We start from the raw sequence: 14,899 nt of genomic DNA on the forward strand, positions 1-14,899 counted from the left end.
TCCGTGAACGGAATGAAATTATGGAAGTTACGATAGTGGTGGTAGTCACAAGGGTGTCAAGACGGAGTCAGTCACTGCTTTCTCCCCATATAATCCAAATGATTTAACATTACCATTGGTCGGGTGCTGTAACCGGTGAATATGCCGTTGAGGAGGGAGGAAAGATAATTTGACAACGGTCTCCTGATTTGGGCTAGTTTAGAGGTCACCTGGAATGGTTCGATGGCTGTGTAGCCTCTCGCTGGCTTTGTAGACTACGTAATGATCGCAATTGCTGAAAATTCCGGAAAATACTGTTATGATACCGCATGCAGAATGTGCTGCTGAGTGTTTCGAGCATCTGTCCTTAGTAGGCAACAGATGAAACGGGTAATTCGAAGAGGATTACGTTCATGAAATCCAAGTTTGGTGCATCCCACGGTCAAAAGGTCTAATTCTTACCCATAGAAAGTGAAAATAGGCAGGCATGGTCACGCATTCTCAGAGTATAATGGTGTAGAATCACATAACATTGCCATTCGGCTATTTCCTGTTTAGTCTACCTTGTCCTTTCATGTTCCTGTTTTCAGCAATGCTCTCGGTCATCACAAGAGGGAATGATACATTCGTCCAAGGACAGGTATGCCCCGAGATCTCCTGACCAACTTCTTCCGGAGGATACTGATGACATCGCAGATGCTGCATACTTAGGGACATACTATTAAGTAATAACGGAGAGTATTGATGATTGTAAAACCTTCGGGATTTGCTATACACTATTTGGCTACTTTGTGAGTAGGAATGTGCAGTCGGCCTCTTGCGAATGTAAGATAGGTAACGTTCTGGCTACTGACGGATACGTCACCTCCATAACTGTAGCTGAGTTAAACAAGCCCGAATGATGGAGAAAACAATTCAAACGATCGTTTCCACCGATCAGATATGCATCGTTCTCGTACTGCAGACATTACCAGCACGATTCACCCTGTCTCTCAAGTAAGGGGAGATTTTATCTGATAAATGGGTGACCAACCCCTTAGAACCGACAATTATCTCGGTTGCAGCTAAAAAAAAGTCCTTTTTGTTACATTGCATCCGCTGGCTGCTGCCTGCCTTGCGTAGACACTTCCCTTCGGAGGCAGGAAATCCATATACGTGTAATAAAACGACGGTCGATCAATACAATACCTGTTATTTTTAACTGTGAAATAATACCACGGTATTCGGAACGATAACCGGGCGGCATTTGGCGCTAATAAAAACCTTATCGTCGAGGAGACAGGCGGGGCCCCAAATCCCCCCAAGAACCCCCTTGCGTTGCCAGTAACGCATTAGGTAAGTGATGGACAAGTCATATCAATTAGAATTCGAGCTAACCACTGCTTACTTATGGCTCATTCCAAGTAGTTTGGATCTCGTGCCTGGCATGATGGCGCCCTTGGCTTCTTTTTCTTAGTGGCTTGGAGGGGTTGGTGGCAATACCTGCCATGATCCGAGGGGTCTTCGGGCTTTGTTACCGTCGCAATGGGTGCAGCCAGCCTTTCTAATCTGATGCCCCTGTTTACACGCCGCTTTTGATGTTCCCTCCGGGGCTTCTGTTATTTCGCGTCAAATTTTGGAAAACCGAGTTTGGCTCAGAGCGTCAATATGACATCGACTGTTGGATATACTCTACCCCGAGATTACTAGGCTATTGAGTTTCAGTCCATTGATATAGAGATAAATGACAGCTTGTATTAGTATCTTCAAGGTAGGCTGTACCCACTTATCTGCATTAAGCCCTATTCAGTGCCGTAGCATTGGTTACCCAATATCACGGTATTATAACCTTCAAGCTCGTCCTACTTTGCTATATAGCCTAGCAGCCGCCACAAATAGTGGGTTTGAATTATAGACGCTCTTTATATGTGATTAGTATCTTATTCAAGTTAGTATCAAGTAGTTTCTGTCATAAACGGCCTCTTCTGTCCGATCATCTAAAATGCAATGATGGAGAAACCGGTGCCATGTGCGCAGATATATATATTTCTCCCGTTCTAGGCTGCAGTCCATCAAATATACTAGTAGTGCTAACTCGGCCGTAAAGCAAGCTGCCTTAAATCCTTATGCTCATACTCACTAAATCTGACCAGATATCTCTACAGTATGTATATATCGCATTCAGACGTATTTATTGGGTCATTTACTGTAATAACATGCAATAGACTGCCTGATATTACGGGTGCATAGACTTGCTAGTACCGTGCTATAGGATTCTGTGGAACCATGCTTTAAACATCAAATATAGCATATGGAGATTATATAATTGCTTGTGATATTAGTAGTGAGTGAAAGAGTTCCAAGGAAGCTTTCTATGTATAGAGATGATTTTGAGAAACATTGTGGAAGTTTTCATTGTGCTCTACTATACATATCTTATATGACTAGCATGAAATCTACAAATTATCCCACAATCTAAGCAATCAAGTTTGGCCTTTTCCATAACATATGTCCCTGATAACACAGAAAGCTCAGCATTATGAGCTTCCCTGTGCTACAGTTACCGTAGGTTATACCCAGCCCCGGCATCATCTTCTCCTACAACCCGGCCACAAAGTCACAATGAAGTATACCCGTCTGCTAGACGCAAAACATGTATACTTCGCCGTGGCTTCGTGGATGAGACGAAGAGAAGCGACGAGGTAGTGGAGCTGAAACCAAACTACAACTCGCAGCCAAGCGAAGCTCTGGGGAAGAAAAGAAAAGAGAAAATCAAACTCAAGGGTGTTCGGTCTTTATAGACCTCGAAGTCATTACTCACTTGTTTTACTATGCCCCCTGGTACCTTGCAGGCTTGAGGTCTTTGCATTCCTTGCCCGCTTTCAGACCGTAGTCCGTGTTCGTGTAGTAGACTAACGCAAAAGTGAACTGACTCTCTTCTTCCAAGGGGTACATACTGAATACCCCAAGGCAATTGGGAATGCTCTGAGAGAACCTTGGAAAGATTATCAAGGATAGTCTAATGTCTTACTGCGTCCAGGGCAGGCAGATTATTGCCTTGCTAAAGCCCCTGGGGGAAGGATTTGCCAACATCTTGTACGTCTTGTAGCAACACCAGGAAATATTAGTATGGCCTAGCATTTTTAGCGTTCAATACTGGTAATGGGTTATTCGAATATAGACCAATCCCTTTGTAGGAATTAGGAAAGCTTTGAAGATAGACTACAAAATCACCGGAGCGATGGCTGAGACCTGACAATGAAGGGAGTTCGACCGATAATGCCGCATAGCTTCGAAAGATATGATACTAGGCTCAAAGAAACCTGTTCCCTCAAGACCCACGGTTGGACTTAAAGATCCACCATAGGATGAACTCGATCGCCTTGCCACTAGAAATCTTCTTTGCTGAAAGCATCAAGGGAGCGCGTGCAAGCATGCCAAGCACGTAGATGCACTGCTGGTAGTAGGACTGCAAGGTACCATCCAATCCATTTTCGCTTCCCCACACCAGGCTAGAAAAAAGGTGGTTTTAGTGAAGTCAAATGGGGTACTGACACAGAGTACCTTGCTAAGCTAGTGAAGAATCTTCGGAAAGACCCATTTACTACACTGGTATGATACAAGGGATGCAATCAGAGTCATGAATTGGTTACATTGAAACTCCTCGATCCACACTGAGCGAGGAATCTTCCTAATCATTCAAGCGCCAAGTTAAAATTTCACCTGTTTGCGTCTAGGCACACGCGTACATTCCCATCCTGACCAGCGGAGACCTATCTTCATACCCTTGGAAGGGTCATTATCCAAGACACAATCCTGTACAGAAATCGAGGTTTAGATGATCGTCGTTAGCTGGTATGGGAGAGCAAGAATTGGAATTGTCTCAGTCACAGTGACCCATAACTCAGAATTCTGTAGGGGCTCGCAGCAATCCGAATACTAAACATAGAAGGAGAATGAGAGAGAGGTTTCTCCACCTCAAGCTATAAATCCCGTCTCAATCCCCTGCTCAAAGTATCCTTCATCATCAACCATCCATTCACTCGCTCATCAAAGCATCTCTTCTCCGTCTCTCTTTCTGAACACTTATCTTCGCTACAAGAACACTCGTTCAAATTTCCAATTACCTTTCAAAATGAAGTTCGCTGTCGCTGCTATCCTTGGCTTCGCCATGACTGCCGTTGCTATCCCGGCCGCCAAGTCAAGCCAGCAGAAGCTGTCCATTGATGACGCTTCCGGTCAATGCTCGATTGGGGATATCTACTGCTGCAACCCCACCAACGAGGAGGAGACTGACGGCGCTCTGAACAATGCGCTCAGAGAGGGTCTCCTGATTGGAAGCCTCGTCAATGGCAAGGGATCTGCCTGCGCTCCCACTTCGCTCATTGGTAGTCTCAATCTGCTTGGTAAGCTGCATTATACTCTAGGAGAGAGTACTAGACACAAACTAACAACCCTTAGCCTTTTTCGAAGAGGGAGAGGATGACGACAAGTCCTACTGCAAGAACGTCATTGCCTGCTGCCCCGGCGGAAACGTAAGTCTACATCAGCTAATATGAACTCTTTTTGGAAAGTGACAGCTTGCTGACTTGGAATTTCGTAAGGAACAGTGCGCAGCCCTTGATGGATACTAAAAAGCTCCATGAACAGCTCCACTGGCCTCGTGCAGATAGCGCGGGTTCAACGGCAGCAGTCTGGGGATCAAGCTACGTGGGGCTTTTATATCAGCTCCAGCCGCTTATTGAGATTCTTGTTAATGGCCCAGGCGTCCTAGACCTTGGTCGGCCGATGTACTTTTGGATTTTTTGTCTTTTTAGACTAGAATTTAGTTTAGCTTAATAAAAAGAAAAGGCTTAGTCCGTTTCACACGCAAGTTCATCAGTATCATAGCTTATTAGGTGTATTTATGGGTTTGATACGCCTTTGAGGGCCCAGAAAGGAAGCCCCTTCGTATCTCGGATAAAAGACAATAAATTTTCTATATCACCTTCGTCTACACTAAGTCATGGTCCAAGGAACGGTATGTTTGACAAAATCTAGTGTCAAGCACTCCGCATCTGCGCGGCCTTACTGCGCCCTTTGGTCTAGCCGAACGGCTGCCTAGCCTTCATCGCTCTCTGAAACCCAGGGTCCACCAATAGTTACTCTCCATATAGTAGTTTTTATTATCCCTACAATTCCGAAATAGGGTCAAGAGATTATGTGGCAATGCCTATTGAGTATTTGAACAAGTCCGAAGGGATAGATTTCGGTTGTGGCAGCACATTTGCGCTTTTTTTCCATGCAAGTCAGCAGCCACTAATGGCATGTTAAAATAACTTTCAGTACAGGAGGATTCAAGAACTTGACAGCACAGACTGAAGGGATATCTTTGACCGAATTAGACTGCCAGTCTACTGCGCACTGGCCTCTGCGTCTGAGGGGAGGCTCAATCATAAACGGTCTAGCCCATAATTCCAGCCCTAATTCTGTGTTCGCTCCACAAAATCGATCTTAGCTGCATGCAGCAATGTCTCATTTTCCAAATGACTCGCACATTGTTCAGATCAGGAAACAGATCGCTAGGGAGCGTAGCCGCATTAGGGCTATCGATTGTGGCGTATGTAATGCCACCACGGATCGTACGACCTTACATACGCTACATACCTTACCACACTGGTCTGTAATTTTAGAAGAACGTAATTTTCGACACAGGTATTATGCTGGCGGCCACAGTTCAGTTACGGTGGCTAATAGAACCTTTTGTCTCGTTTCTCTTGCTCCCTAGTAGACCCTTATGGCGTAGCATACCGAAAGCGATGCCATCGTTGTCAGGAGCAGTTGCCCCTTGGTGCCTTGGATGTTGTCCTCCACTTTGTGTGGGAAAGCCGCCATGCTTGGGTGTTCCTGAACGATATTGACCAACTAACAGTTTGGCACTGTCTCTTCCTTTATAGTAGCAGAAGGCGAAAGTTCGACTGCGCTTTGCTAGCAGCCATCATTGAGACAAGATGACTGACAATTGCATCAGGCCATCCAAAAGGCCAGGCTATGGCACTCTGGGTCGCCCAATCAACCTTTACGCAAATTACTTCCAGTTGACCTTCCAGCCTAATCTCCAATTGCACCGATATGAAGTGCGCGTTTCACGATCAGAGCCAGATGCGGCCGTGATTGTGAGCAGACAAGTAGTGACCCAGGTGATACTCCAGCTCCTCAAGACGGAGCTTGTGCAGTTCCAGGAAAGCATTGCCTCCGATGGCTACCAGAACCTCATCTCAAGTCGCATTCTACCTTGCTGTGAAAGTCCCTATATTGTGATGTATCAGCACGATTGCTATCATGTCACGCTACTTCCAGCTGGTATTCTTCAGTTTCCCAAGATCTATCAAATGCTCAAGGGTGATACAAGGAACCAAGGGCCGCCGCTGACCGAGGCACATATTCATGCGTTGAATATCATTCTGGGACATCAACCCAAGTTCTCACCACACATCAGATCTGCCGGCACTGGGACTTATCTCAACCTCGACTCGCGGCTCAGCCTGGGTTCAGGGCTACATGTTCTCCGTGGACTATTCATGGTCGCTCGTGAAGCGCAGGGCCGGTTATTTGTCAACGCAGCCCCCAAAGTTGCAATCTGCTATGATGACTGCCCGCTCGACAAAATCATCCTGATGCATATGCGCCAAAACGGACCTGACATGAATAAGATAGTTGCACTGCTTCGGAATATCCGCGTTCAGCTTACGCACCTCGGCATGCGTAAACGTGCAGGAAAATTCACGCTGAGACTAAAGACAGTAGCGGGATTGGCAGCACCAGGAGATGGTTGCGGCCTGACATACCCCCTAAGGTGCCATGTCTCGGGGCAGGAGCTAAGGAAGTCCAGTTCTTTCGCGAACCACGCTCACAGGGCCACGAGGTAGGAGATGGAAATGCTTGGGGAAGTCGGAAAAGAAAGCGACCTACGCTTGAAGGGTATATCACTGTTTTCGAATACTTTCGGTCAGGTAAGTCTATAATTTGCGCCCTTACTAGCCTCAATGCTGACCCATCTATCACCTAGTCTATAACATTACTGTTAACGATCCATGGCTTCCCGTTGTCAACGTCGGGAGCCCCTCGAACCCTTCCTACTTGCCTGCTCAGGTCTGTCGAGTGATTCCTGGTCAGTCCGTGGCTGCATCTATAGCTGCCTCTCAGTCTCGTCAAGGCAACTGTATCGATACAGCTCGTCGCGGGATCAGAAGCACTTCAGCTTCTCACATCGCTTCCATAGAAACAGAGCTCTCAGATATCTTGGGCATGTCTCGCCCCAATAGAGGAGCGAACTTGGTAAGTGAAAGAATTGAATGACCTGAAAAGCTTTAGACCAGGACTAATTAAACTTTTCTTGTGTATACTCAGACTTCATTCGGGATTACCGTTGCACAGAATATGGCGAGAGTGTCTGGTCGCATTTTGGACTCCCCGGCTTTAGAATATCGTCAGGGACAGCGAGCTTCCGTACGCGCTGGAAGCTGGAATCTACGTGGGATGAAATTTGCCGGGAGCACGTCAGTCTCCCAGTGGACTTATTTATGGCTTGCAACTACCGGTCGTTCCCATGGTATAGGTCCAGAAAAGACCCTCTTAGAGGCCGCTCTACAGAAATTTTGCGCTCATCTAAAGTCACTCGGTATCAGTGTTCCTGAACCCCGTCGGCCGGGGTTCAATGTCAGCGTGACTGATACTGCTTTACGACGGGAAAATGATGCCGACAAGCTAGCCCATGCTCTCGCTGCCATTGGCGAGTCTTCGATGTCATTCTTATTGATTATTCTTCCACAAGCTGCAGAAGGCCTTTACAGCAGGATCAAGTTTCTTTGCGATGTCCAATTTGGAATAAGGAACGTGTGCGTGGTAGCGGACAAATTTCTTCGATCAAATGATCAGTTCCTGTCTAATGTGGCTCTGAAGCTCAACCTAAAGCTTGGAGGGGTTAATCAAAAGCTGCTTACTCGAAGCCTTGACATGATAAGCGAGGGCAAAACAATGGTAATTGGGGTTGACGTAACACATCCAAATTCAGGGAACCTTCCAGCACGGGCTCCCAGCGTGGCCGCAATGGTAGCCTCTGTGGATCGTTACTTGGCGCAATGGCCAGCGGAGATATGCACTCAACCTGCTCGTCAGGAGCTGGTCACGCAGCTTGGTGTGCTTCTCACCTCAAGGCTGCATGCATGGCAGAGGTGGAACCATGGCAAGCTCCCTGAGAGTATTCTGCTCTACCGTGATGGCGTTTCAGATACACAATACGGGAGTGTCCTCAGCGTGGAGCTCCCTCAGCTACGCAATGCATGCAAAGACTTATACGGTAGCTTGGGTCTTAATGAGCCTCGAATCACCATTGTTATTGTGGGGAAGCGACACCACACCCGATTTTTCACGCCCACGAGGACAAATCAGCGCAATGGCCGGTCGTCTCACGACACTAATTCTCCCAACGGCACCATCGTTGATCACGGCCCAGCCAGTAGCGGCAAGGTCTGGGACTTCTACTTACAGTCTCATACTGCCAGTCGAGGAGTCGCTCGCCCTGCACACTATGTTGTGCTTCTCGATGAAATCTTTCAGTCCTCTCCCAACGATCCGCAGGCTAGAGCCTCGCCTAATCCGGTCAATGCCATCCAAGCCTTGACCCACAATATATGCTACGTTTCTGGTCGCGCAACAAGGGCATCCAGCATCTGCCCACCTGTGTTCTACGCCGATCTTGCGTGCTTCCGTGCGCGGTTCTACGTAGAGGAGCTGCTTCGCCGATCCTCCCGGGACTCTGGGTACGGGCTATCTCCAGATCAGTTGCAACTATCCTTGCATGAGAATGTGAGGGATACCATGTTCTACATTTGAGCGTGTGGGCTACGTACCCGTAGATTCGTGCAGTGGCCTTCCGGGCAGTGGAGGTATGGGAATGGTGAATAAGCCCAAGAGTTGATAGAATGCCATTTCTACTGTAACGTTACCAAGCTGTAAATTTCGTGTTACCGTTATTACTGTATGGTGTAAGCCGGCCGTTCTCCTTCGGCCGAGTATGGAACGTGTCAGTTTCGAATCGAGGGAAGGGATGGAGCCCTCCCAACAATGACAGCAGCAAATTCGAACCTTGTGCAAACGTCAACTTAGATGACTCATTTACGATGAGGTAGACTTCAAATATAGTAGATATTTTCAACGCTCTTAGTTTAAAACAATGAAGATGAACTTCTCAGGGAGGGTTTGGGAAGCAATACTGTGGGAAAACAACGTAAAACTCTATATTCCAGGACCACCAAGGTTCCTATTGGCTGGATCGGTCCGTCTAAAGTTTCCCCAAGCCCAAGGTCATTCTTATTGGTCAGGTCTCCCTTCCATCCGAAATAGGCAACTGCCAAAATACCCCCCGGGGTCTATCAGACTCTGCCAGTTAGGGCTTACAGGTGCGTCCCCCTTTGAGAGCCAGAGGAGGTCGTAGTCCCAGCCCCACAAGAATCTCGATGTCAAGATTGTCTGTGCTCATGTCTCTGCTGTCATGGCTCGCTAGATCCTATCTCAAATACTTGGCCCCATTGCATGCCTGCCTGCAGTTACCACCCCCTTCGAACCCTTCTCTTCGGTAAGGCCAAACTAATAGATCGCCACTGTGGCTCAGAATTTACTACCGTGCGTGTGCAGCACAAGAAATGGGCTGGTGTAGGGTCGGCACGTTTACGAAATCAAGTCAAAGTCTTAGCTACCCTTCCTACCGCCATCGGAGTACTCTACTCCACGTTGGTTTGCTTTGCGCTACGTACGGGAGACAGTGTGCATACCTTTGTTGCTTAATGTTGTCCTGTCTCTTCAAATTTAGCACAGAAATGAATGCAAGACAACGCCCAACTATCACTTTTGTTCTCACATCTCCGCGGGATGAGGCTAAGATTGACTATCCATTCCATCTTCCATACTCGTGAGAGAATAGCCACCACTACTTAGCCTGAATAGACCTACAACAGGATGTCTCAAGTTTAGATTTAGTCTAGAAGCCTAGAGACATTCAGGAGACCTTGCCATCCATACCTGAGTCACTCCGTTCCTGCGTTTACTCGAACGCTCCACTATTCATCCCTGGAGTCTTCGTCACCAGAATCAAGTTCTCTTAGAGTACGGAGAAAGAATGAAGCCTCCCTCAATCCAGGAGTCCCCGTTTTCGGTCGAGGAGCTACTATCGCACCCAGCAACGAAGACCCCTTGTAACATGTCTCCACCAGAGTCGAACGAAGCAGACGGGTTTTCTCCAAGCGAAGGAGGTATGGAATGGAAGTCTAGGTTCTCCCTGGAGAGGAGAAGGGAAAGAAGGCAGACCACACCTCAGGAACGTTGCATTGTTGGATCGACCTCTCCTGCTCGAAACCTTTGACCGAAAAGATCTCGAAGACCCATCTTGACGGTTATAAAAGGGTCCCAGAACCCCGGTCAAGTCAGTCTCTCATCCATCCAACAAGCATTCATCACTTCGAACCATCACATCAAGCCTTCCTCACAATCCTCTTTGGAATCCCATTCTTGAATCATCAAGCCAAAATGCAGTTCACTCTCACCAACGTTCTTGCCCTCACCCTCGCGGTCGCCACCGGCGTCTCTGCTGGCGCTGTCTCTGACTCCCAAGCCATTAAGACCCAGACTGAGGGCAAGTGCGATATTGGCAACGTCTCGTGCTGCAACCCAACCAACGAGGACAAGACTGATGGCTTCCTCAACAACCTGCTCGAGTGGGGTGTTATCGGCAGTCTGGTCAACGGTCAGGGATCCGCTTGCGCTCCGATCAGCCTCATTGATGAGCTTGGAATTCTGGGTATGATTGATCCTCTACATACAGTTTTGACCTTAGCTTTGGAAGATGTATCACTGACATTGATGAAATCATGAAACAGCCCTCGTCAAGGATACCCCTGATGGACCGGTCTGCGAAAATGTCATTGCTTGCTGCCCTGGTCAGGGTGCTCAGGTGCGTCTGCCTTCCATTTTCCCTTCCAACTCCATAGATTCTGTCCTTTTCTGTCTTCAAACAGATCCTTAATAACTAACATGACTAATTTTCACAGTGTGTCGCCATCGGTGACGGCTCTGGCTCCGGCTCCGGCTACAGCGACTAAGCGGGCCCACGTCCCTTGTCTACAATACGGTTTCAGTCTCAGTGACTGACGTGCTCGGCTGAGGAATAAGATGAAGCAAACTCGATTTTCAGATCTTGCTCTTTTCCGAGAAAAGTGTCTTGTTGGACTGGACCGGTCTCTATTGGACCCCATGGTTGTTTAGATAAAGATTGCTTTAGATTAGTTTATAGTGCGACTTCTTATGAGAGGTCGTCACTTTAGTTTAGTCTCTCAATTCATGTGCTTTTAGTATCATTTGTTTGCTGAGCCTATCTGTGTTGATTGAAATCATATTTCAGAGAGTATTTGTAGTAAATGATCTTTCGCCTTGTTTGTTTGGAAACTGTTCTAGTAGCTTTCATTTAGACTACTACGACTGAGTACCGACATCTATGGCAATAGTAATGGCATTGAGCAATTGCTAGTACATCACCTACAAGAGGTTCTTCTTTGATTGCAGGCAAGTGTCAGATGGAAACTTACCCAAGTAAAGACACAATACATATGTGTGTCTATATCAGTAGTACCACTAGTAATTGGTAGACGGTATTGATCTACTCTATTTCCGACTCAACTACTACTACTAGCCACATTGCTACTACTGGCATTTATTCATGTTTGTTCTTAGCCGGTACGAGAAAAAGAGTACGTGATAGTACCTCTTCTTTGTCTAGCTAGATATGATTATTTCTTGCGTATATAGGAATAGAGTAAGTACTAGATCATGTTCCTGATGAGAAAATATATTTTCTCGACTAACTACTGATAAAGACCTCAGTTATCATATCGCACGACCACACATCATATCAACCAGTGAACTTAAGCTTAGCCATAAATAGACCAAATCAATAACAGCCAGGCAGATCTCTCGTGAATGTGTGGTTATTGGCATTAGACTGCTCAGTTTCTGTATGCCTGAGGTGTCGATATATGAGTCCAAGTAGTCTTAGGGGTAGCGACATAGAGAGATATAAACTGCCTATTAAACGCTTGGTTCTTGATTAAAAGACTCTACAGCAACACGCTTCGCGGCGCTTCACCAATTAAAAGCTTCATTCGATGACCTTTGGGTGTTTGGGGCCTGAGGCTTTTATACTCCGCATCACGTGATATACAAGAACTTCCGTATGATATGCCTGAGGCTGCGAAAAGGGCGTTGTGGGGATATGATGTTGTATTTCGTCGAAGGAGATCTCTTCGAATGTTGTGGAAAGTACTTAATAAATTTTATTATGAATTCGTATACATCATGCTTTCTTAGAAGCTCTCAGAAAGCTCTTCCAGCTGCCCTGTGAGGCGAAGTGTGGCAAAGAGTGGCGTAAGCGGATGGTGGGGTGTGGAGGCCTGACCGGTGGTGATGTGGATGCCGTGTCTTTCAATAAGAAAATCCACCGACGTACTTTGTTTCATAAGTACTGAATCGTCCATCCGCTTGTGGTTCGGCTTCTCATTAGTCTCACACTCCACCGCCTTTTGCGTTCTGCCAGGTTTTGTTTACCATCAAAGCTACGTGCTTGGGCCGATTGACCATCCCTATCACCCAACTGTTTGTACTTGAAACATTTTGTCAAGGAAACGATAAAGGTAACAAAGGGAGGACATAGAGGGCGCTTCGCGGGGGCAATTGTACAAAGTACGAAATAGGAATATTCTGCGATATCAAAAGTATTGGGCTGGCAGAACTCCCAGATGCACCGAAAACGCTGGCGCTCTTTTGGCACAGTGCCCAATTAGGAATATTTTGCGATATTAGTGGACTGTCAGAACTCTTCTGACTGATAGCAATACTAATAAGCTCTAACGAGCTCATAGACAACGTCAATGTGGCAGCATAAATGCGACATACTGGCCTTGTCATTGCTTGCCATTGCCACCGTTAAAACAAAAGTCCCCGATTAAAAAATATCTTTACAGTTTTATGAATTATCAGTGCTAGAATTATTGGATTTGCTGCTACTTCAAAAGTGGGAATACAACTTGGCTACCTAGGGTTGCTGAGAGCCCCAGAAGACATTGAACCCGAAAGACCGTCATATCGCTTTTCCCTCTACTGCAAGTTATCTATGTCAGGGAACTACGATAGTAGGCAGTCCCGTACCCATTGCATTATTTCTGCAGGGCAAATGTATGAGGTTGTCCAACAATATAAATGAAATGCTGCAAGACTTATCGGTTGAGGACCTTGAGATGTGGACAAACACTATAAGCAGCCTTCATAAGCACAATCATTTCCCTCACAACGACAGACAAGCTGCTTGTCATCTGCTGAGGTATGTGATTGGCTGGAGATGATCAAAGACGTCTTCTGTTGTCAATTGTGATTGATAATATTTCCAATTCAGTTTGTGTGTATTTGTAGGTTGTGGTGGGTCTCGAAGATCTCTATGATAAGAACCAGAGTTGGGACTATCGTGGACACCCCACGTTTCCGCAATGACTTGCCCCTTGGGTGTGGGCTTAGTTTACAGCTCCGACGGGGTTAGGGGAAACTCCGTGGGGTTGAAGTCGGCCGATACTATTAGGGGTATCGACCCCATAGCTTCTTGTCAATTACTCCTTCAAGTAGGTGGGCAAAAGAATCGAGTTTTCTATTAATAATTAGGGGTAGTCACCTGACACTCTTCAATTGAATTTCGGAGTTTTAATAAGGTTAGATGCCTGGGGATGCCTGATTCAAGGAGCTTTGTAAAATCTCTTCCCAAGAATCAATTATAATCTGGACCGAAAAGTAGGGAATAGGTTGAGCTGTATCTCTCGGTTATTTTTCACCGCAGACTTTGTACTTTGTACACCTCAGAGAAGGAGATGGATTTTCAGGCTCACCGAGGGCCATTGAGACACCGACCAGATCCTCGAAGGGCCAGACCAGGGCAGAATAGCCAGAACAGCCCGATCAGCCAGCTCATGGAGGGTCGGGGAATTAAAGGGGTCAGGTGATGCAGTCAGGTGGCACATGTCCGGTATCAAAAGGGGCAGGTGAGATATGAAGTATCAGAAAATCTCCAAAGAATAAAAAGAAATCTCTGATAGCCACCCGCACTAAAAGCTGACCCCGGACAAAGTACGTTATGCATCTCTCGACTGGTCGGGATTGGACTGGTCAGGGGCTGAGAATCCTGGAGGCATCCCGCGGCTGCCGACCGATCACCTGACGGTCTAGAATTGTTCGGCTTCGCGGCCTTTGATTTTACTTGATACATACTGTAGGTTCTAGATAGATAGTATAGTAAGTAGCTAGCTTGTCCGGGAGTACAAGTAGACTTGCTTTAATATAAATGTGCAGGATTAAGGTTCGTCCGAAGAGCGTGTCCGGTGATGCCGGCAGCCCGCGTGTGCGGCGCGACCGAAAGAAGTTGATCTGCGTTGGCTCACCTGCATTTGCATTCTATCTACTACGTATTGTTCAATGTTGCTACTGTGTCTTCTCTTTCCCTCCTTTCCCCCCCACGCACCGACACATTTGAATTTTTCTATTATTCTGGAGCTTCACCGGAATTCCCGCCACCGCGGTTCATCTTCCAATGGGTCGGAATGGAGCCAATTGTCCGTCGACTCCTCCCTCCTTCTTTGTGCTCCAACTGGGGCCCCCGATCCACCATGGATCCAGTCCGCGGCTTGCTTGGACAGCACCGGTCCGAAAAAGCAAGGCTACCGGTCCATAATCCATCTATTCGAGGCTATTGGAAGTTTACAACGCCACCGCATGATGTAATACTATTCCCGGCAGACTCGGCGGCGATCAGAGCGATCGGCGGTCAAAACCGGCGGTGACCCTGCGAAGCTCCAAGCTCTCCTTCAACATTTTG

At 46.9% G+C, this 14,899-nt stretch overlaps 3 protein-coding genes across 3 annotated transcripts; all 3 read left to right on the forward strand.

Annotated features, from left to right (window-relative positions):
• Positions 1-4,093: 4,093 nt before the first annotated feature.
• On the forward strand, positions 4,094-8,832 carry BDQ94DRAFT_163284 (Piwi-domain-containing protein; the record flags this gene model as incomplete). The annotated part of the gene is made up of 7 exons (XM_026769712.1): positions 4,094-4,364; positions 4,420-4,493; positions 4,576-4,748; positions 5,969-6,768; positions 6,813-6,950; positions 7,007-7,275; positions 7,348-8,832. The coding sequence occupies 7 exons, from the start codon at positions 4,094-4,096 to the stop codon at positions 8,830-8,832; spliced, it is 3,210 nt and encodes a 1,069-aa protein (XP_026620846.1).
• A 1,689-nt stretch (positions 8,833-10,521) lies between these two features.
• BDQ94DRAFT_175282 (hydrophobin family protein) lies at positions 10,522-11,093 on the forward strand (the record flags this gene model as incomplete). Its single annotated transcript, XM_026772487.1, has 3 exons — positions 10,522-10,792; positions 10,872-10,945; positions 11,043-11,093. The coding sequence occupies 3 exons, from the start codon at positions 10,522-10,524 to the stop codon at positions 11,091-11,093; spliced, it is 396 nt and encodes a 131-aa protein (XP_026620847.1).
• Positions 11,094-13,247: 2,154 nt separating this feature from the next.
• On the forward strand, positions 13,248-14,864 carry BDQ94DRAFT_163285 (uncharacterized protein; the record flags this gene model as incomplete). The annotated part of the gene is made up of 6 exons (XM_026769713.1): positions 13,248-13,363; positions 13,453-13,542; positions 13,577-13,659; positions 13,891-14,026; positions 14,377-14,489; positions 14,578-14,864. The coding sequence occupies 6 exons, from the start codon at positions 13,248-13,250 to the stop codon at positions 14,862-14,864; spliced, it is 825 nt and encodes a 274-aa protein (XP_026620848.1).
• Positions 14,865-14,899: the final 35 nt, after the last annotated feature.

Source organism: Aspergillus welwitschiae, assembly GCF_003344945.1.
Source record: "Aspergillus welwitschiae strain CBS 139.54b unplaced genomic scaffold BDQ94scaffold_52, whole genome shotgun sequence".
In the NCBI taxonomy this organism is placed as follows: Eukaryota; Fungi; Ascomycota; class Eurotiomycetes; order Eurotiales; family Aspergillaceae; genus Aspergillus; species Aspergillus welwitschiae.